Source organism: Malaclemys terrapin, chromosome 3 (assembly GCF_027887155.1).
Source record: "Malaclemys terrapin pileata isolate rMalTer1 chromosome 3, rMalTer1.hap1, whole genome shotgun sequence".
Classification (NCBI taxonomy): Eukaryota; Metazoa; Chordata; order Testudines; family Emydidae; genus Malaclemys; species Malaclemys terrapin.
In genome coordinates, this window is record NC_071507.1 from 111,370,146 (window position 1) to 111,391,670 (window position 21,525).

At 38.5% G+C, this 21,525-nt stretch overlaps 1 protein-coding gene across 9 annotated transcripts in view; it reads right to left on the bottom strand.

Annotated features, from left to right (window-relative positions):
* Positions 1-21,525, bottom strand: part of LAMA2 (laminin subunit alpha 2) — a 474,663-nt gene that overhangs the window by 26,918 nt on the left and 426,220 nt on the right. For 6 of the 9 annotated variants that reach the window (XM_054023113.1, XM_054023107.1, XM_054023112.1 and 3 more), the window contains 7 exons: positions 13,699-13,823; positions 11,822-11,984; positions 9,910-10,054; positions 8,609-8,747; positions 6,827-6,838; positions 4,184-4,304; positions 1,096-1,272 (listed from right to left, as the gene is read on the bottom strand). In XM_054023113.1, the coding sequence (XP_053879088.1) occupies positions 1,096-1,272; positions 4,184-4,304; positions 6,827-6,838; positions 8,609-8,747; positions 9,910-10,054; positions 11,822-11,984; positions 13,699-13,823 (882 nt within the window). The remainder of the gene's footprint in view (positions 1-1,095; positions 1,273-4,183; positions 4,305-6,826; positions 6,839-8,608; positions 8,748-9,909; positions 10,055-11,821; positions 11,985-13,698; positions 13,824-21,525) is intronic. The other 3 variants (XM_054023114.1, XM_054023109.1, XM_054023106.1) reach the window with 1 other exon arrangement.

Below are 21,525 nucleotides of genomic sequence, written 5' to 3' on the forward strand. Positions count from 1 at the left end.
TGTCTGTGTCCTGAAGAGCTTGGAAGTTGTGGAAGTAGCTCCCACCCTACAATTAATATCATGTATGTTTCTTTATGGATCAGCCATTTAAATGTGTTGACTCTGGAGTATGTTCTTTCAAGCCACCAAGTGTTCTGTTCCAATACATCCTTGTAGGTATGGGGGAGAGCAGTGGAAAATCAATTACCAAATGTACTGTGCAAGGAAAATAGCAAAGCATTTTGTTTCACTATTTCAATAATCTCAAACACCTTCTGTAGTTTTGCTAATTAGTCACTAGGGTAATGTAGAAACTGCTTTCCTGGTGTTAATCCAAGGTCGCCAAGGTTTTTAAACTAGCCTGTATTTGGGGGAGGAAGGGGAAATTGGGGTGTCATTTAAGCTGCACCTTGTTTTAAAAACAAACAAACCGCAGTATTATACAATAACAGCCCCAAACACTAGTAACATTCAAGAGGCATTTAAGTCAATGGGAGGTGTGGATTCACAAGGAAAGCAGAATAGGACCCACAGGAAGCTGGGGTTTTGGAAAATTACTGTAGAAACTGCAGTAATTATTTAATTAAATCCAGCATGTAAGCATCGTCTGAGTAGTCCTGAGGAGAACCAAAGAACAATATTCTCTGTCACTCAGGTCTGATAAAAAAATGAAAGCAAATATAGGACACAAAAATAAATCTGGTATTTAGGCTAAAAAGTGGGTTCTATTGTAGCAGTCACCTAGAGAAATCCAGAACTGATCTGAAAATACTGTCAAATCATTATATCAAAGAAAAACAACCCTGTGCAATATTAGTGCTTTGTGTTACCCAACCCAAAAAATGAAAACACGAATTGACAGAATTCTGAGGACTTAAAACCCCTCAAATCCTCAATAAAGCCAATGTTCAGTGCAAAAGTAAATTGTGAACCCCCGTTTTATTTCTCCTTCAAACAAACAAAAGTTTTGGAAAGAAAACCTCATTCAGTAGCACTGGACTTCTACTTGATCATAAATACATCATGGCAATGCAGTGGCTAGGTACAACAAGCTGTGTGAAAACAGCTCAGCAGAAGTTATGAGTTTTCCATATCTTCTACTGTATTGTTCTTTACCTGCCCAGTCTGTCTGCGTTTTCTCCTCGGGGGTATAGGTGTCCCCGCTGTGCCAAATAAGATGACCCCAGACTCATTCTTGGTGCTAAAGGACAGGTTGATTTCTGTACCCATGTCAAATGAGACTGGCTGCAGTTCCATAAAACCTGGTTTGGGGAAGCTAACTGTGTAAAGGTTCTGTGGAAAGAGAGAGAGAAGGTGAATTGGTATGACACAAAACAAAGAACGACCCCCCCCATAAAGTTATATTTACTAACGCATAGTATTGAGATAGACTATAATATCTGGCAATTTACATTTTCCAAGTGTTGCACAAGCATTAATCAATCTGTACCATCAATCATTATTAGAACATTTCTGGAATACTAAATTTCAGAGGGAATGAAATTGCAGCCTTATTTCAGAATATCCAGTTGATTTAAAAGTGACCACTTATTGTTATTTTATCTGACTGTTTTTCCTTTTCCTGTTTTTCTTTCACTTTTAAATCGATCCAGTAAAGAACAATAACCAATATGAACATGCACTGGATTCTATTATTTGTAAAATTTAAACAGAATATACTTTCAATTCATCATTGCTTCATCATCTGCTAAACACTATTGCTTCACTGATGAGACAAACTCATAAATGAAGCACGTATTGCCCGTGGCCCAACTGCTTTGCATGCTGTCAGATAGTAGCACAATTTAAAGACATGCAGTATGTCATCAAATAATAAATCAGTGCATTTTATATTAGGTTTTCTGTAACTGCTGCCAATTTGTGCATCATTCCAACTGAGGAGAGAATATTTCTTAGAAACACTGACTTTCTAAAATAACTTACTATTTTGTCAGTAGAGTGGAGTTGCCCTCAGACAGAGACATAGTAGATTGTGCCAGATGAGAGAGGCAGACAGACATTGCAATATTTTTCTTCGAAATTCCAGGGCATTTAACTAGCTGAGTGTTATTTCAAGCCTCATATTTTCCTTTCTTTTATTATCCTACCCCATTCCTTTATTTAGTATCATCCTTTTATTGTAAAATTTACAATAAAACCCCAAATTTGTGAGATTCAATAGAGTTTGTGTAATTCTGTTTGATTTTATTTTAACTTTGCCACACACCTCTGCTCTTTCTAGATCTGGCTTGGAGCAGAATTGGAAGCAACAAAATACCACAAGAAAGGCTGATTTTGTGGTATTTCTGGCCTGGTCAAAACTAGAATTACTGTTCTAGGGAGATTTCTAACTTGAGTTGGAGACCCAAGAGGTTTGGATGTAGTCGGACAAACTCTAAATTATTCAGAGTTATTGGATTCTTATCTGAACTGAACGTTCAGGTCATCCATCAAGTAACAAAATTATCCTTAGCTATAGAAGAAGTGCAAGCTATTCATTAGAAGAAAAGAAATTTCTCTAAATATTGGATAAATTCTGTGTCATTCCTTCAAATCAGAAGGCTCTTCCTGTGTCTGGAGAATGAAGATATTATCCTACTCCCAATTCTGGGATCTGATTCTTTTTCTGCTTCATATAGATTAAAAGCCTTTTCATTTAATTAGAAGCAACAACAATTAAAAATAAATATCTATATTTAACGTGCTATTTCAAGTTAAAACAAATTACAAATTACATTATTAGAGAATTACACATAATATGCCTAATAGTTCAGTGGATGGCTATTAAAAATAAATGACTTTTTGTGTAGCACTGACTGGTGTTTGCCTGCATGTCTGTCACATGTAATAATTAGAATATATTTGTATTCACATTTGAAATCTTGATGACTTTGTGGTCTCTCTCTCAGTGGGAATAACCTTGCAAGACAAATTCTCCTCCAAACCTGAACCAACCTGAAACCATGGTGGTGGGTTCGTGTTTTAATGGAATCAGTGAACCTGAGACCTGGTCCACAAAAGCTGAACATCCTAAGTGGGTTCTCTGGCCTTGTGAGGTTTCTATGATATTCAGTTTCAACAGAAACTGCCCCCACAAGTGAACCTAGCGGAGGGTGGGGAGGCATAGTAAGTTGGGTTTGTGGCCAGTCCCTGCAAACAGACTCTGCAAGGTTTGGTTCATGAGGCCCTCATCAGCTGACTTCTATAGGGTCCATTCATTCCTAGTTTCAAACACCTACAACTCCCTGGTACCACACAAGAGCAGGAGTGGGATTCAAGATATCTGAGTTTTATTCCTAGTTCTGCCACAGTTTTTTGAGTGACTGCGAGTAAGGGTATGTCTATGTGGCTATTAAAAACCGGCAGGGGGCTCATGTCAACTGACTGGGTTTGCTGAGATGGGGCTAATGTGGGCTGTTGAACTGAGGTGTAGACATTTAGGCTCAGGCTGGGGTCTGGGACCCCATGAGGGGGACAGTCCCAGTGCTAGGGCTCCAGCTCAAGTCCAAAAGTCTATGTCGCAATTAAACCGCCCCTCAGTCTGAGCCTGAGTCAACTGACACAGGCCAGCCACAGGGTTTTGAATTGCAGTGTAGACATACCCATAGTCTTTATAACCCTTCAATACCTCAGTCTCCTCATCTACAGTAAGGGGATAACAATACTTATCTTACAGTACTGTTACAATTCTAAATTAATGAATGCTTGTGAAGGACTTTGAGACACTCACATAGGAAGTGCTTCTGAAGTGCTACGTAGTACTGGTATATTATTAAATCCTGGTAGGGTTACTCAACCCTTCTTTTTTCTGAGACAAACAATTCTTTTTACGCAGCTTACTGTGTGATAGTCCTTTGTGTGGGACTGTGCATTAATGGGTTGTCACCTAGAGGTAGCTGCATTTCAATTATCCTCAATCTATGGTACGTACTGTATATTGTAAAGTGCTCTAGGATCCTTTATAATGAAAGATGCTATAAACAGTAACTAATACCTAGTTGGCCTAACTCTATTCTTGTTAAATTCAATAGTAAAACTCCCATTGTCTTCAGTAGGTTGGAGCAAAGGTAGGCCAACGCTAAGTGGTTTTGAAAATCCCATCCTATGCATGCAGTATGCAATTGATATCTTGTGTTGTTTGCAAAAGCAGAAAATATTTTCTTCATCCTTTTATTCAAAGTAAATACGTGACAGACTAACCAACCTCCAGTGTGCATCCTTTGGTTATGCCAACAAAATCAGGGCTGCTCAGTATATTATATGGTGTTCGTGAAATTTCAATATCTTTGAGGCAGCCTGCATATTTCTTTAAGTTCACTTCAGGCCTGTAAAAAAATAAAATTAAAAACAGCGCTTGTCACATGAGTTAACATGCAACATGTTTTCTATGCCCACAACAGGGACTTTATCAATCAGACCCACACACTCTTGCATTCATATGCACAAAGATACTTTACTGAAATTTTTTTTAAGCCCAGGCACACGTCTAAATGGGTGAGCATTGTGTGCGCACACACAAAGTACAACCTGCTTTCCATCGCCCATCAACACACAGTACAGTCTGGCTACCATCATCCATCAGAGGTGTAAAAGGATGTTTTTCTCTTCCCCCAACAAGAACAGTCTTTGGCTTTACTCCTTTTTTTTTTTTTTTTTTTAAAGGAGTGCTGTCACCTTTGACATTTAAATGCAGTAAACTATTAAATCAGTAGGTAGCTGGCTTCCAGGCAAAGCCAAAAGATGCAGGCTGGAAATCATAACAGGGAAAGACCTTGACTGGATCTACTACACTAGATCTTGATGGAAGAGGGACTTTTGTAACTTGAAGAAGTTTAGGATGAAACATTTGCTAAAAACTGCAAGAATATTTCATTCTGAGTCTTGGATTTTTCTGACTAAAATAGCTTTCTTGTTTTGGGAAGCCATTATGCTCTCATGGGCTGATATTCATTACTTACGCATCCCTCATGTTTTCCAAATGCCATTCTATAAAAGCCATAGTATTATTTCAGCCTTTCCCAGCCAGTTAACTCTCTCTTCCCCACAAAACACTTGGGTTTTGATCTGGATGCTCACTATACAGCCAAGTCATGAAAGGTATCCTAATGTAGTTGAAAAACTCCTGTACTATGGTTTGCATAGTCTTTCAATGCCAGGAGAAATGACAAACACGCTGAGCATTCCACCATAACTTCCATGCTAGCGTGGAAGTAATTCAGAGACCACAGTTCTAAGGGCACTAAATCAAGCCCCAGGACTCGTGGCCAAGTCTGCCCTTTATTATAGTCATTAGCCACCAATCTAGCAAGAATGAAGTGCTCCATAATCCCCAGTTTGGCTGAAACTGCTCCCCAGCTATTCAAGCCATGGAGACTAAATCCAAAAGGAGAAGCAGTACCTGTAGCTAATTCACTGATACTGTAGTTAATTCACCTGGAGTGAAGAATTCACTAATAATTCATGTTATTACAGTCTTTGGAGATAACAACAAACATCTACTGGGACATGGGGACAACCTGACCAACCAACCAAAAGAAAAAATATGTTTTTAGAAAATAAGGAACTAAAATGGGGGAATTAAAACTGAAAACCAGGGCATTAAATTCAGGGCATAAAAAACTATTTAGTATGATTTTCAAGGCCATTAATTACAAAATAACTTGATAAAAACAGATCATTTCAAATACATATTTTGGAATTGAAAGCCATTCTTTGCATTATAGCCATCTCAGAAAGCACAGCACAGATTCTGACAATTTTGCATCCTTTATGTAAATTAGACTAACCCTCTGGTTTACTAAAATAATCCAAACTCTGCTTTATTCAGTTATAGTCTGTACCTCTTTAGACATTTAACTTTCCAGCAGCAGAACTGTTTTGCAATCTTATTGCCAGCAATTACTTGCAGTTGCCCAAACACCACCAGATTATACAAATATTCACATGCATGTCTCTGCCATCCAAACAGCATTTCCACATTCCCACCCTTTTTCACTGACATCTCCATTTTCAGACTTCTAACTAGAGTTATGTGAACTTTACCTCTGTATGAAATTTTAACTCTGCTTTCATGCTGGGGCTTCAGTGAAACAAGGTCAAAGTTCATCCAGACATTTTCTGAGATTCACAATAGTTTTTGAAAACCTGGGCTGAATTTCAGGTGAACCTGAGTAGGGTTCCCCTGAAGTAAGGCGGCTTCCAAGGAAACATGTATGGCTTTGTTCTAATCACTGGGGTTTGTTAATTTGGGGATTGCATGTTTCTGACTGAAAACCAGGTATTAACTTGGAGGTCTGGGCAAAATTGAATTCACACCTGAAAAGTCAAAGCAAAATTCCAGAACACAAACCCACCCAAACTGAAACACACATGCACAAAGGATGTCACAATCCCCCATTGGATCAAACTGGCAAGTTTCACACAGATCTGCTGCTAACCTTCTTGCCATTTTTAGAAATTAAATCATTGTCTTGGAGAACAGCACTTCCGGTCCCTGAACTTGTTGAGCCACTAAATTGCCCTATGCTGAGCAGAAATCGCCTGCTTTCTTTAACTAGGATCTTGATCGAATTAAAAAAACAACAACAACAAAACAACCTGCAGCAGACACAAGCAGCTACGTGAAGAGGCGAGAAAGGTATTTGGGTATGTGTGTGCACAGCGTGCAACAAGAGAGTGTTAAGCACTTAGGAGCAGCTTTGCCTGTTGCAGCAGGAGCCACTTGCTCAATTAACAGCCCCAGGGGAACAGCTGGTGTAAATGCTACCCACAGCTCCTGCACTGCCACCTGAACCAAGCGGCACTTACTCAACGCATGCAAGTCATGCAGATATTTAATTATTTTTACCTTGCTTTCATACTAGGATAAAAGAGAGGGAAAAAACAAGTTTATTTTTAATTACATTCATTGTAGAAAATGATATTCATTATCAAGATTCAGAACATTTCAGACTGAAATAGATCTAGATCTCCCAATGAAAACAAGATGCTGGTTGGTGAGATTCTTTTAATTTAAATAAATATACAACAGGCCTTAATAGGCTAGCACAATTAACGGTGTTATTCCCTTCCACACATTCTCCCGTTAAATGTCATACAGATCAGTAAATTATTTTATTATATGTTGCTACAATTACTCATCAGTAAAATAAAATCAGAAAAGTAACTGGAAGGAGATGGTTCTGAGACTGATACAGCCTGGCATTTACAAAGTCACAGGTATCTCGATGTCCGCTGCTTGCAGCAGCTCAAATGATCTTTATCTTTGATAGTAATTTACTGTAACATGCATCTTGCACCAGGTCACAACTGATGAATCACAGCTGCAGGCACAATGGTTCCCACAGTTTCAAATAGCTAGGGTGTTCTTGGTTTCCTAAGCAACCACAAAGGATATGCCTAGGAGTCATTTCTTAGTATAATTTGGCACACGCCAGTGTGACTTCACAATTACATAATCTAATGTGAGACTTCATGAGGGAAACAGCTTGGTTTTTTTATTACAAGGTAAACTGATATCAGAGGTACTGTAAATTAAACATAATAAATTAACAAATATGCCTGTTCTCCCTTTGGTTGTGAAACAGCCCACTAAACTACAGCTATGCTTCCTGGTGCACAAGGTGACTTTATGACTGTCATTATGAAATGTAAATGAAGTTGACACAGATTAATAGGCTTGTTTTTGTTATAGTTCATCTGCTCATTGTAGCTCAGATTTTTTGTGTTGCAGAAATTGCTGAGCATTCATTGAACCCCAACAAGATTTTTCAGATTATTTAAAAGCCCCCTGTTAAATTCCAGCATCTCATATCCCATTTCTTAAATACTTAAGTATAGTGAAAAGAACATGCAATATATTTTATACATAATGAAATTTACTGTGGAGGAGTTTTGCCTGAGTAAGCAGTTCAGGATTGGACTCAGAAAAAATAAAATGAAATGAAATTAACCACATTTCATTGCATTTAAATATACTGCATGATATTTTAAATCTATTCAATATAAATTCTTGAGCACAAGGAATTTTATCTTAATGAAGAGTTCAAGAATGGAACTTCTGTCTTCAAATAGAATTTAAATAAGTACAACATGCCATAAATTGTATGTAACACATACTGAAAGTATAGTAGGCAATGATCCTGCAAAGACTTATGCAATCATTTAATGTTAAGCTAATGAGTAGTTTCTGACTTTAATGAGATACTGATGTTTGTAAAGTTAAACACGTACTTAAGTCATTGCAGGACTTGGGCTTTATTCTGATCTATAGGTTTGGAGCTGCAAATTCCATGCTTATAGGAAGCAAAGAAATGTACGGAGAAAGAGAAGCTCAATTACATCATTATGGTTCCATACACAGCATCAGGAGCCTTTACTGTAGTATAATCACAGCTCACAGTGTATTTCAAATGGAGCAGTGAACAATTCGAGCCATCTTAAGGTGTGAGCTGGCACTTGTAGAGGAAATATCACTCAAGAGTATCAATGACAGGTACCTTTGGTCCTGCATTGGGAATGGAATTCACCATTCTCCTGGCAAGTAAACTTGAGGAGAAATAGGTACATATAATAAACTTATATTATCTGCTCTTCCGATAGGCAAAGATATTGTATTAAGTCCAATTACCTCAGGTTTCTGAGAGTTGGCAATCCACCAAAATATATTTTCTCATCAGCTTTCAAGTTGAGACCAAAATGGCTTCCTGTAGAAGATGTTGCTATGATCTCTTCCTGATTAGTGTCTATGTCTACAATTGATACATTGGCTGGAAAAGATTAAGAAGTTGAAAATCAGACATGAACAATATATTACCCAGTGGAAAAAAACAGAATGAAAATAATTTTTTTTTTTTTGGAGTGTAGGAAGTGGGATAGTAACTTGCAGGTCAGATACTAGATTTCCAAATCATAAACTAGCCAGGTGGAGGAAAAAAACATTTTTCTCTGTTGTCATAACAATCTGAAAAATGCCATAGTAATCTTGTATGCTTTATTTTTAAATATGTTCTATCCCCAGCCCTAACTGGTTTGTCTTCAGTGTCAGTAGTTTATTCAGTGAAGAGTTCAGGACAAGATCAAGAATGGGGAGATCATTTCACATCTACTTTGCTGGTTTGAATCCAATGCAGGACACAAGTAAGCAAAAGCTTTTACCATATGCTAGTTGCTGAGTGTCATAAGAGTCTCAGTTCAAGTCCTTTTGGACATAAATTTACCTCACAAAACAAACCCCATCTCACACGCAATTGCCAGGATTCTCAACCAAGGTCAAACACAGACCGGACATGGAGGCTAAATTCCCCTCTCACTCTTGTAGTTCCTGCTTAGCTTTAGCTTTTGTACAAGTAGAGGCTAAAGAATCTATGGCACTATTTGAAAACATGCTTAGTTTCCACAGTCCGGGTTCCAATGTCATGACACTATGCAAGTTGTTACTGAATATATAATAGCTGCTGTATTTATTTACATAATTATTGCACTACCAGTATTTAACTCATTACTTTTTAAAGCACTTTGGGATACCCAAAGTATGAAAAGCATTGTAAAGCCTAAAACCAATTTCTACTCTAACAGAAACCACATAGATTTGTTTTATGAACTTTAAACAACATCAGGGAACTGCATGAAGAAAACATTTTTCACTCAAATGCATTTTAGAATGTAATTTAGCCAGCTGTTAGGCAGAATTATGCCTGAAAATTAAGCTACCGGTTTCAAAAGAAAATCATAAAAGACCTGGTTGACACTGCAATCAGTCATTTCTAACCTAAGCCACCTGCAACCTAAGCAAAATAAGTTGCTAAATCACTGTCTTATAGAACTTTCTAATCCAGCAATATTGTACGTCATCTTCCCTGTGATTAGATGGTTAGCTGTGCTGGATAGGGTAATTAGAGCACTTCTGATGTTATCACTGTAGGAACTCACCTTGTTTTTGGATTCTTGAGAGGGTGAACGATTTCCATTTCCCATCGTTATGGTTTTGGTTGCCAATAGCAGAAGTTGTACCTGAACCTAGATCGTAGCTGACTTTTATATGCCCATCACTGAGCTCTACGCTCATGAAATCTTTCTGTTAATGAGACAGATTAGACATATTGTTTAGACACAATGGAAGACTGGTTCCTGTTCTCTGTGATAAGCAATATTCAACATGAAACAATTGTTTGTTTTGTGAGTGACAATGTACAGGGTTTTTATTTAAGTTGTTAAACTCCTCAGATACTTATTGTCCCTAACTTCAAGTACATTGAAATGTACTGTCAAAGAATTGTTTTCTTTACTTCTTACCTTCTTATGTAGATCACTGGCTAAATTGGCGGGTTGTCCTGCAATTTCCTTCTAGTCAGTGATCTACCCTAAATGGAATTGGGTAGTTCAGTTTGCTATTATTCCTATCAACCACTGGTGCTGATATTTAAATACCCTGAAGTTACAGCATTGGGTGGCTTACTGGAACTGTGGGCAAACAAAGGCTGGTAAGATGCAGGGGGAAATTACTAGCTCACGAAGGAGCTAGAGACCAGGCTAATGGGGAAGGTAGGACTAAATGGGGAATCATTAACCCCGGGGCATAAGACCATCAGAGAAGTTTTAATTTTAGTTCTTGTTTCTCTCATGGCTACTCCTACCAAACCTAGTGTGAGACCACATTTTAATAGAGAAATGCTTTCATGGACTACTTGTGTTCCCATTGTATGGCCCGCCCACCCACCCTCCTACTCACAACTGCAAAACATCCCTAGAGCAACTACCACAGTTGCTTACATGAAAAAGTAATCTTATGAAAACAACGTATTTCTGGCTCTCTTTTAATGCAGTTCAGTGACTGGAAATAGGCCAGCACAATGTGATCAGCCAATGGCACATGCCCACCAGTAAGTGTTTTGCAAAGGTTCAAGAAACACAGTTCTGAAAGCTCCTGTACTGAAGATCACAACCCATATTACAAGGATAAAGTGGGCTGGATTCTGTTCTCAGTTAGGATGTTGTAAATTTGGAATAGCTGTACTGGAATTCACTGGAACTACTCCAGATTTAATGTACACTCTCAGTGTAAATGAGATCAGGGTTTGGCCAGCTGTCTTTAGGAATAACCTCGTACTGCTGTCCACAGATCCTTGATAATACAGACAAATGAATAAGTTTAAACAACTTTAGTAAACAAATGTCTGAAATTATCCATTTCAGCTGTAGTGTAAGAACATTAACTAATTTTTTTTAAAGAAATGCCAGCATCACATTCTGTTGGCTGCTCCATACATCGTTTCCCTATCCTGCTGCTCACATTGGGCACAAACTACTACTCTTAATTTGTATACAAAGCATTCTGTACTCAGTCCTTTCTTGTGCCTATTCATTTCCCATGCACTATATTTTAAGCCACAAAAAATTAACCATCACTGGGGGGAGGCAGCGGGGGGGTGGGGAGGGAATCAAATAATTCTGCTAATTTGAGCATTTCTAAATTTGAAGTAAAATCTTGGCCCCACTAAAGTAATTGACTTCCATGAGGCCAGGATTGCACCCTTGACATTTTCCTCACATGAACACACACCACTGCTGCCCCACCATCCCTCACATCCAAACACAAGAAGCTAATGGGTTTTATGGCTTGTGAGTTGTGGAGTCTGAAATGATTTGTATATGATAATATTCAAGCATGCTAGGCAGACTACACAACTCACAAGACACAAAATCCACTAGCTTCAGTACTGAAGTGATAATCAGCATTGTAACAGCACATTTGTTTTTTAATTTCCATTTCTCCTTTTGAGTAACAGGTATTCAGTAATTTTAAAGATAGCATGAAACATGATGAGAGGATTTTATTTTTTACCAAGTCATGTGTAGCAAGGTACATCAGCAGAGCACTGGAAGAGAAGGTCTTGAACTTGAACATGACCATAGAAACATTGGGGTTCCAGCGGACTGGGCGGCTCACCAAAGCATAACCATCTCCATCAAACTGAATAGTTCCCTCACTGTCTGGCACCTGTGGGCTATAAAGAAAGAAATTCTTCATATTTCAACCAGTTTTTCTGGCTGCTTTGGGGCAAAAGGGAACCATGGGAATCTGAGGGAAGCCAAATTTTATACAAACATGTTTTCTGACACCTGAACCCTTAAACTCAGTACACGTGATGTGGAAAGTAGTCTAGGAGAAAGATAGGGGACATGTCTGCCTTGTGTATTTCATGGTCCATATAATTTCATCTTGCATCTTTTATTGTGAAAAGATTCATGACAGCATTATGTAATCTCTCATATTATTATTAAGTGATTTTATTAGGTGTCACATTGACAGCCATGGAGACTGAAGTCCTCTATTTATTTGCAGATGACATGCAGCACAAGAACAGCAGTGTCAATCTCCCCACACTGTTCTGCCACAGTGCCTTAACTCTGTTAATGTCAGACACCACAGGTCTTGAGCCCTGGGCCATGGACTTTTCAGAGCTAGTAAGCTCCAACCTGCCACCCAGTGACTTGCTAAATGTTGTCAGACGAGGAGCTGAACTCCAGTCCTGGAATCTGATTGCTGGGCCTCCTGGTTAGTTCACAGCTTCTATATAAACCATAAACTGGCACAGGCAGCTGTCTGTGAAACTGGGTTCCCTCTGCTTCAGATTGCTTCCCCTGAGATACCGACTTCTACTGCCCGCTGCTGATCTCCTGGTAACCTGACCCTGCCTACACCTCCTGACATCTGATTCTTGGTTTGGCCTGTCTTGGACTCTGATCTCCTGGTATTGGACTCTGCCTGACCCCCCTCCCCCCCCCGCTCCGAACACTAGGTTAGACCGCCCCCACCACGGTCGTGACAGTTAAGAAGAGACCATGTAGCAGGGAGAAGATAGTTCAATTTCCCTTGCCATTCAAACAATGGCTTCTCTTCTGAGACTTCCCACAAGAGACACAATTAATGGCAACTTACTATGGTGATGATTTTTGTGATGTGGATTCTTGCCTACTCTTGTCAGACAGACAACCAGTGGCTTTTGGCCACACTAAGTTCATCTAGATTTGAACCAGTGATCTAGAGACAAAGAACTGGCATGCATAGGTCCTCATGCAATGTTTCATTATGCATGCTGTTCTCCCATTTTTACATGTAAAAAAGGACCTTGAATTTAGATTTCTAACTCCCACATAGCCATGTTTAATGGCAAGTTGCTCTCAAGTATATTTTCCAGGAGAGCAATTTGATGTGATTAATTCAAAGTTTGTATTGTAAGTTTGCACTTGCCTACACATTCCTAAGCCCCAACATTCTTTTTCATTCCTTCTCTTGATTTCCAATCAAGCAGTCCAGGATTATCACCAATGTGTTTGAGAAATGAGATTTACTCCATATTGGCCTGATCCAAAACCCAATAAGGTCAACAGGAGATTTTCCACAACTTCAATATGTTTTGGAGCAAGATTTTACTATGCATGGAACTCTCTACCCATTAGTCTTAACTCTACTGAAGGTATCGCTAACCTCCTTCATGAAATGGGGGACACACACTTCCTCTTGACATTATTATAATCTAATTTTTAATATTCCTTTTAATTCACTGATTTACGTGCAGTAAGCCATATTGTACTTGCTTACTTACAGGGGTGTGGCTGGTGTATATATTCCTATTTATTCCACAACAGAATGGTGCATGTTCACAGACAGGTTCATAAAGGGTGAGGAACATAAAAAGAAGCCAGTCCATTACCAACCTAATAGCACATCCTTTGCAGTCACCCTTTGTATCCCTGAAATTCCACAGTCCTATGGGCTTGCTGTCCAAGTAAGTTTCACCCATGCAGCCAGTGAAGGTAGTGACTCTTACAGCATCTGATTTCTGCAAACAGGAAAGTACGGAACTTGTTAGAATGCAGCTTGAAGCGATCTGCTATCTTCAAAGCATAATTGTGTAATGGATACAGCAAATACCGAAAGAAACTGGGGATTTTTAATGAAATATCATTCTTAGTCCACAAATTCTTTTTTTAAATAAGTGGCAGGGCATAGATGAGCTAGTGTGGGAGGGCAGTAAGCCTGCGGAGGCAAGATATGTAAGATTAAGGGAAAGGTCTGGCACAGTCATTCTTGGTTCTCTTCCTGATCCCACTGCCCCAGCTGCCTCCCCAGGTATTCATGATAATTACTACCCTGCCACCTATGGAAGACTCTCTTCAGAGTTTATCAGTGTTTTTCCTTTACAGAGCATGGTAGGGACTGTGTAATCTCCTCCACAATATGTTAAATGTGTTGTTTCCACATTATATTCTGTCCTTGAAAGCCTGGAAAGTAAAGACTGGAAACAAACCAAGCTAGCATAACACTGGTCTACAATTTTTGAGAAGTCGTCTGCTTCAGAGATAAAATGTGCTATTTATTATGTATTTTGATGTGCTGAATTCAAATATGACAATTAAAACAACTGATTGGCTACTGTTTCTAAGATATTTAAGTTTTTACATTTTATGTCTATGTATATTGTGTAGATAGTAGAGTTTTAATCATAAATCGTAAACCTAGGTCTTTTCATGTGTTTATGGTAGCTTTACATGATAATATTTCACATGTCCTGTTTATGTAACACTTTAAAAATCAGCAAAAGGGTTATATAAATAAAATTTATTATGAAACAAAAGGCAAAAAACTATTATGTACATAGTTTAGTCCTATTCAGTGTCTACTCGGCGCTTCTTGGCTTGTCTCTTGTATTCATTAAATGGAGCATCTCTTTTCACTGTCCAGCAATAGTCTGCAAGCATTGATGGGCTCCATTTGCCGTGATAGCGTTTCTCCATTGTTGCAATGTCCTGGTGAAATTGCTCGCCATGCTCGTCGCTCACTGCTCTGCAGTTCGGTGGAAAAAAATCTAGATGAGAGTGCAAAAAATGTATCTTTAGTGACATGTTGCAACCAAGGCTTTTGTATGCCTTGAGGCAGTTTTCCACCAACAACCTGTAGTTGTCTGCCTTGTTGTTTCCGAGAAAATTTATTGCCACTAACTGGAAGGCTTTCCATGACGTCTTTTCCTTGCCACGCAGTGCATGGTCAAATGCATCATCTCGAAGAAGTTCACGAATCTGAGGACCGACAAAGACACCTTCCTTTATCTTAGCTTCACATAACCTTGGAAATTTTCCACGGAGGTACTTGAAAGCTGCTTGTGTTTTGTCAATGGCCTTGACAAAGTTCTTCATGAGACCCAGCTTGATGTGTAAGGGTGGTAAGAAAATCTTCCTTGATTCAACAAGTGGTGGATGCTGAACACTTTTCCTCCCAGGCTCCAATGATTGTTGGAGTGGCCAATCTTTCTTGATGTAGTGGGAATTGCTTGCACGACTATCCCATTCGCAGAGAAAACAGCAATACTTTGTGTATCCAGTCTGCAGACCAAGCAACAGAGCAACAACCTTCAAATCGCCACAAAGCTGCCACTGATGTTGGTCATAGTTTATGCACCTCAAAAGTGGTTTCATGTTGTCATAGGTTTCCTTCATATGGACTGCATGACCAACTGGAATTGATGGCAAAACATTGCCATTAGGCAGTAAAACAGCTTTAAGACTCATCTGTCTCCACTCATCTGTATCGTGAATGATGTTGAGGGCTGCCATCACACCATCGTTGTTGTTGCAGGCTACAAGATCACCTTCCATGAAGAAGAATGGGACAAGATCCTTTTGACAGTCATGGAACATGGAAACCCTAACATCACCTGCCAGGAGATTCCACTGCTGTAGTCTGGAGGTCAAAAGCTCTGCCTTACTCTTGGGTAGTTCCAAATCCCTGACAAGGTCATTCAGTTCACCTTGTGTTATAAGGTGTGGTTCAGAGGAGGAGGATGGGAGAAAATGTGGGTCCTGTGACATTGATGGTTCAGGACCAGAAGTTTCATCTTCTTCCTCTTCCTCGTCTGATTCAAGTGAGAATGATTCTGGTGCATCAGGAACCGGCAGCCCTTCTCCATGGGGTACTGGGCGTATAGCTGATGGAATGTTTGGATAATGCACAGTCCACTTTTTCTTCTTTGACACACCTTTCCCAACTGGAGGCACCATGTAGAAGTAACAATTGCTGGTATGATCTGTTGGCTCTCACCAAATCATTGGCACTGCAAAAGGCATAGATTTCCTTTTCCTGTTCAACCACTGGCGAAGATTTGTTGCACAAGTGTTGCAGCATATGTGTGGGGCCCACCTCTTGTCCTGATCTCCAATTTTGCAGCCAAAATAAAGGTGATAGGCTTTCTTAACCATAGTGGTTATACTGCGCTTTTGTGATGCAAAAGTCACTTCACCACAAACATAGCAGAAGTTATCTGCACTGTTTACACAAGTACGAGGCATCTCTGCTCACTTTGGCTAAACAGAAATGTGTCCCTTTGCAAAATCAAACACTGACAAATAAGAGACCACGACACTGTATGACTTCTAGAGCGGATATAGGGCAATTTGTTCAGCAGAGTGATGTAAGCTTCATTATGATTGCATCATCCATGACTTCTAGGAATAACATGATGCAATTCATATCATGTATGACACAATACCAGCTTCAGATTGCATCATTCATTGTTTTGCCTAAAAAGCAAGTACTGTCCAAACCCAGTCATAGATTTATTCATAGATCCAGTCAAAGATGTATTTTAGTCATTTCTGGTTTAAATTGAGATCCCTTCCCTTTATAACTCACTTATCCTCTGCCATTCCCAAGTCAAGGGTTGTATATACTGACCCAATAGTATATCTTGAAAACTAGAGCCAATCAACAATTTTAAGCATCATTTTCATTCTCAGTGACCCAGAATTAGTAAAGTTTGACTACATTTATTTCAGAAGCATTTTGGCTGTAGAGCAGTGTAATGAGCATCACTAACCCACTTGGCTAAACCTGGAAAAAAATAATTTAATTTTGGAATTTTAAAAAATTACTCATGACAAAGCAAAATTAAACCCTGAAATATCAAATGCCTACTAGGCTAAGCTAGGCTAACATAAACTGCTTGGGGTCCTGCTCATTTTATCTAACTGAAATTAACATGAGACTATGTTCAGCTAATATATGACAGAGCATAGAAATCTCATCTCAGTTCATTCTTCTAAAATATCTACCAGTAATTTCATTTGAAGTTTTGCTTCAGTATGAGCTGATTTAAAATCTGTGCATTTAGGAATTTGAGACATACAAGCAACTGCTGCTTTCTATGAAGCAGTTATCAATACTAAGAATATTACTCTGCAAGAACATGGTGAAGAACATCTTGAAAACTTTCAAGGAAGAGTCTGATTTGAAAGTGTAAATGTGCTAGTGATATTTCCTGGGGTAATCATAAATGTTTTAATGAGCAACAAGTATGAATTTACTGCTACTTATGAGAACTTCATGATGTCTAAGTAAGACAAATGATAGATGGTTTTTAAAACTGAAAAGGAACATTTTATAAACATTGCAGGGTAGGAAAGTGATATGAAAGAAGCCGAGACACACACACAAAAAGGGATTTTGTATTATATCCTAGGCCAAATCTGTGACTCTGTCTGATCACCCAGACTGAGACCCCGTGAAATGAAATATTAGATTTGTGAGCAAGAAAGAGCCTTTTAAAGTATCATTGATCTTGATGAATGTCCAAATAGTTTCAGCTTTTTATACAAGCTGCTATATGAAAAGCTATACGTTTTTGCAGGACTTCATTTTGTCTAATTAACAACTAAACTTACTTACAGAGGAGGATGCAAAGTTGTTATCACCATGGTCTCACCAACAGAAATTATCCAATAAAAGATATTACCTCACCCACCTTGTTTCTCTTATAGAGGAAAATCAAGGTTACAGTATTCTCCTTTATTCACAGACTTAGCTAGAATATAGTACAGCCACTGAAAATGTTGACTTTTCTGACTTTTAAATATAACCTCAAAAACCAACAGCCATGCCAGACTGCTGCTCTTGACCCTGGTTGCCAGGTGAAGGATTGATTTCAAGATAGCCCCACTACCATGAGAAGAAACTAGATCTATTCAAAAACCTTTGTCAAAATCTCATCCTGGGTAGGACTCTGTATCAGTCAGACAGACTTTGGGGTTTCCACTTCTATGCCTCATGCTAATGAGTGACTGGGACTTTAGAGTCCCCAGTTCAGAGAGCACATGCTTTAAGTTAAGTGCTAAATTGCTTCCACTGCACATCTGCCTTATCCCAACCTTCCTAACTTGGAAAAAACCAAACCAAACAATAGCACTTATTTTTCAGTTGTATTTTCAGATTTGAACCCTGTTGAGGGTCAGAACTTTTTAATCTCTCTTGGCTCATCATCTTCAAGATCCCATTAACCTCTTTTCCCCCTGGGATCCTACTTTAGATTTTTAATCGTATCCTTAGTTTATAATGCATCATTTGCAAGTTATTCTTGTTAACTGTTTTGTGGAGCAAACACATTAAGTACATTAGGGAAGGAAAGATTATATATATATGACAAGTTAAACTAGTTATGATATCAATAAAGTTTGATACGTTATAGCAATTATTAAAGATTGTATGCAGTTGGAATATTGGGTAACAGATATCCTAGTTAAGTGACAGTAACATACTCTCAAGATACTACTCAGTACATTGCGATCAATAGTTTCCATTAAAAAGTCATGATTGATCAAATAGATATCAGTCTCTTAGATTTATACCTTTTAAATAATCTTTTCTATAAAGAAACACAGCTGACGTTTTACAGCATCACTGCAGAATTTAATACCAAGTACAAACATTATTTAATTAAATGAACGCTTCTTGCATTGGCAGCCTTTGGCCAGTACTAGGGATTTTTGCTTCTACAAGCTGTATTGGATAGCACAGCTGCAGTGAAGACTGTGGCAGCTTTTCCACAACAGCCTTCTGATTCTCCAGACTTTAAAACCTAGGCATCAACTTTTGTTGCAAGCTGGAACATAAATCAAAGGCTCAATCTGGGAGTATATTTTTCCCCTCCAGATTTATGCTCAAAAATATATGGGCAGACATTTTAAAATGGTAGAGCTGTACAAATAAAAACAAACTAGTGTGAGTGCTTGACTCACTTGTGCTTTGATAACTCAAAAACAAAATCTGAAATGAACTAAAACCATATCCTGAACTTTAGTTTTTAGTTTTGAGCCGCAGCTTTTAGTGCTGTGGTGTACCACTCTTGGCCGACAGGCCAAATATGCTGGCTGAGGGGCTTCTTGAAGTCTGTTGATGGCTTTTCAGTTCTGACAGAATGTAAACATTGGATTTGTTTTAAATTAAACTTCTAGGTCCAATTCAGGAAAGCACCACTCATTTAAGCATGCTGAAATCCCCATCTAAGTCCCTAGGACTTAAGTTCATGCATAGGGAAAGACTTAAGCATGAACATGATTAAATGCTTATCTGAACCAGGGTCCTAGCCCTTGTGACCTGACCCAGATGTGCTGCTGTCTAATTGTGTTTGTAGCCAGACTGACACAATGGGTCAAATTCACTACTGGTAGAGGCAGAAGCAGTTCTACAAACTTTAATTTAGTTAAAAACAACAAGGAGTCTTAATTTAGTTGCGTCTAATTGGGGTTTTGACATTATGCCTATGTCTCTGAAAATTGAGTACTGTCTCCATGCATCTCAATGGAGTATATACTCTGAAGCCTAAAGACGAGCATTGGCATCACAACATTATTAAATATGTTATTGCTGAGCATTATAGCAGAAATATCCAGCTATGATGTTTATCCATCATGACCAAACACCATAGAAATTAGATACTAGAGAAAAAGCCATATTAGGTGTGTGATGTACCACCTGTAGTCTCTGGACACTCACTCTCTCTCCCTGAAGGAGCAGAGTATAGGGAAGAGAGGTAGTGAGTTGCTGTGCTAAATAGCCAGATAGATTTGGCAGGGGTTCAGCAGCTGGTAATTGTGGAAGGTTCAATACTCTCTGCAAGTTTGAAGCCCCCTCTGGACTCTTAGTAGCTGGCAGAATATTATTGTTGGGTGTTTGCTGCAGGGATTCTTGTTTGTGGCTCACAGAGGAAGCTTAAATCTTTCTTTTCAGATGCTGGGAAAGCAAGGAGATGGAAAGCAAGCTAGAGCCGCCATTTGCAGCTGCTAGGGAAGCCTGGGGAGAGAGTGTAGCAAAGGCTGTTGTCTGTTACTATACTTCTTTTCAGACATCTTCAGTGGAATTGCCTTTCCTATTTTCTGATATGAAAACAAATGATAAAGAACTTACGGTGACAGTTATTTTTCCACTTAATGATTCAAGAAGAAGCTTCAAGATTTATTTGATCAACAGCTCAGAAAACTTTCAAAGAAGAATAAAGTTCGCAGGTTGTTTGCAGAGCCATTTTCAGGTAAAGCAGAAAGAGTTTAAATCAAAGTTCAGCCAATAATGATTGACTTACAATTCTCCAATCCAAATCTCTTAAAAGAATTTTTCTGAATTTCTACAAATGCTTGTCAAATGCCTGATATTCAGAGTTATGTTAGACAGATGCGATTTATGCAAGCTTACAACATGCACTTACAGCATTCTATGCATAAAAAATAATAGCAATTAGCTGCATATTTTAGAATTAGGACTTCAAAAAACTGAACTTCAATCCCACGAGCAATTCTGATATTTCAACATTTGCTTTCATCCCAAAAAGTTGAAATATTAAAAATGTTCGTGAAACAAAGTTCTGAAAATTTTTACTTCGTCATTTCAAAATGTAAAAATATATTTGAAACTAAACATTATTTTCAAGTTTTCCTGGAAATTGGAAAATTTCATTGAATGACTTTTTCCTGCGAAACAGTATTTCACTAAAAATGTATACTTCTTAATTTAATTAATACTTCTTTTAATACTTATTTTGTTGGGACATTTTTATTGTAGAAAAATTTCAACCATCTCTAGTCAGAATAAATCTCACTTGCATTTATATATAAGTTAAGTGCAGCCCTTGGATTCCTGGTAACTTACCAATGCAGCCCAGGTGCTGCAAATATTGTGCACCACCTTCTGTTGTATGCAAAAAAATAACTTCTTACAGCTCTCATGATATTAATATCTCTCTTCCTGATCCCTATCCTGAATCCCTTGGAGCTGGAGGCACTAAGGATACAGAGGAGCACCCACAGGATAAGACTAGGAGGAGGAGCCAACAGGAAGGAGAATGGAAGATGTCTCAGACACATTGAGAAAATGTCAGCAGCTGGAAGAAGAGGGGTTCTAGAAAAGATTAGGTGGAACATACCAGTGTCCAAATGAGAGAAACATAAAGCAAAAAGCAGATTAGCATACAGCAGGGTTGGCAACCTTTCAGAAGTGGTGTGCCGAGTCTTCATTTATTCACTTTAATTTAAGGTTTCGTGTGCCGGTAATACATTTAAACGTTTTTTAGAAGGTCTCTCTCTATAAGTCTATATATAATATAACTAAACTACTGTTGTATGTAAAGTAAACAAGGTTTTCAAAATGTTTAAGAAGCTTCATTTAAAATTAAATTCAAATGCTGATATTAAGCCGTCGGCCTGCTCAGCCCACTGCCAGCCTGG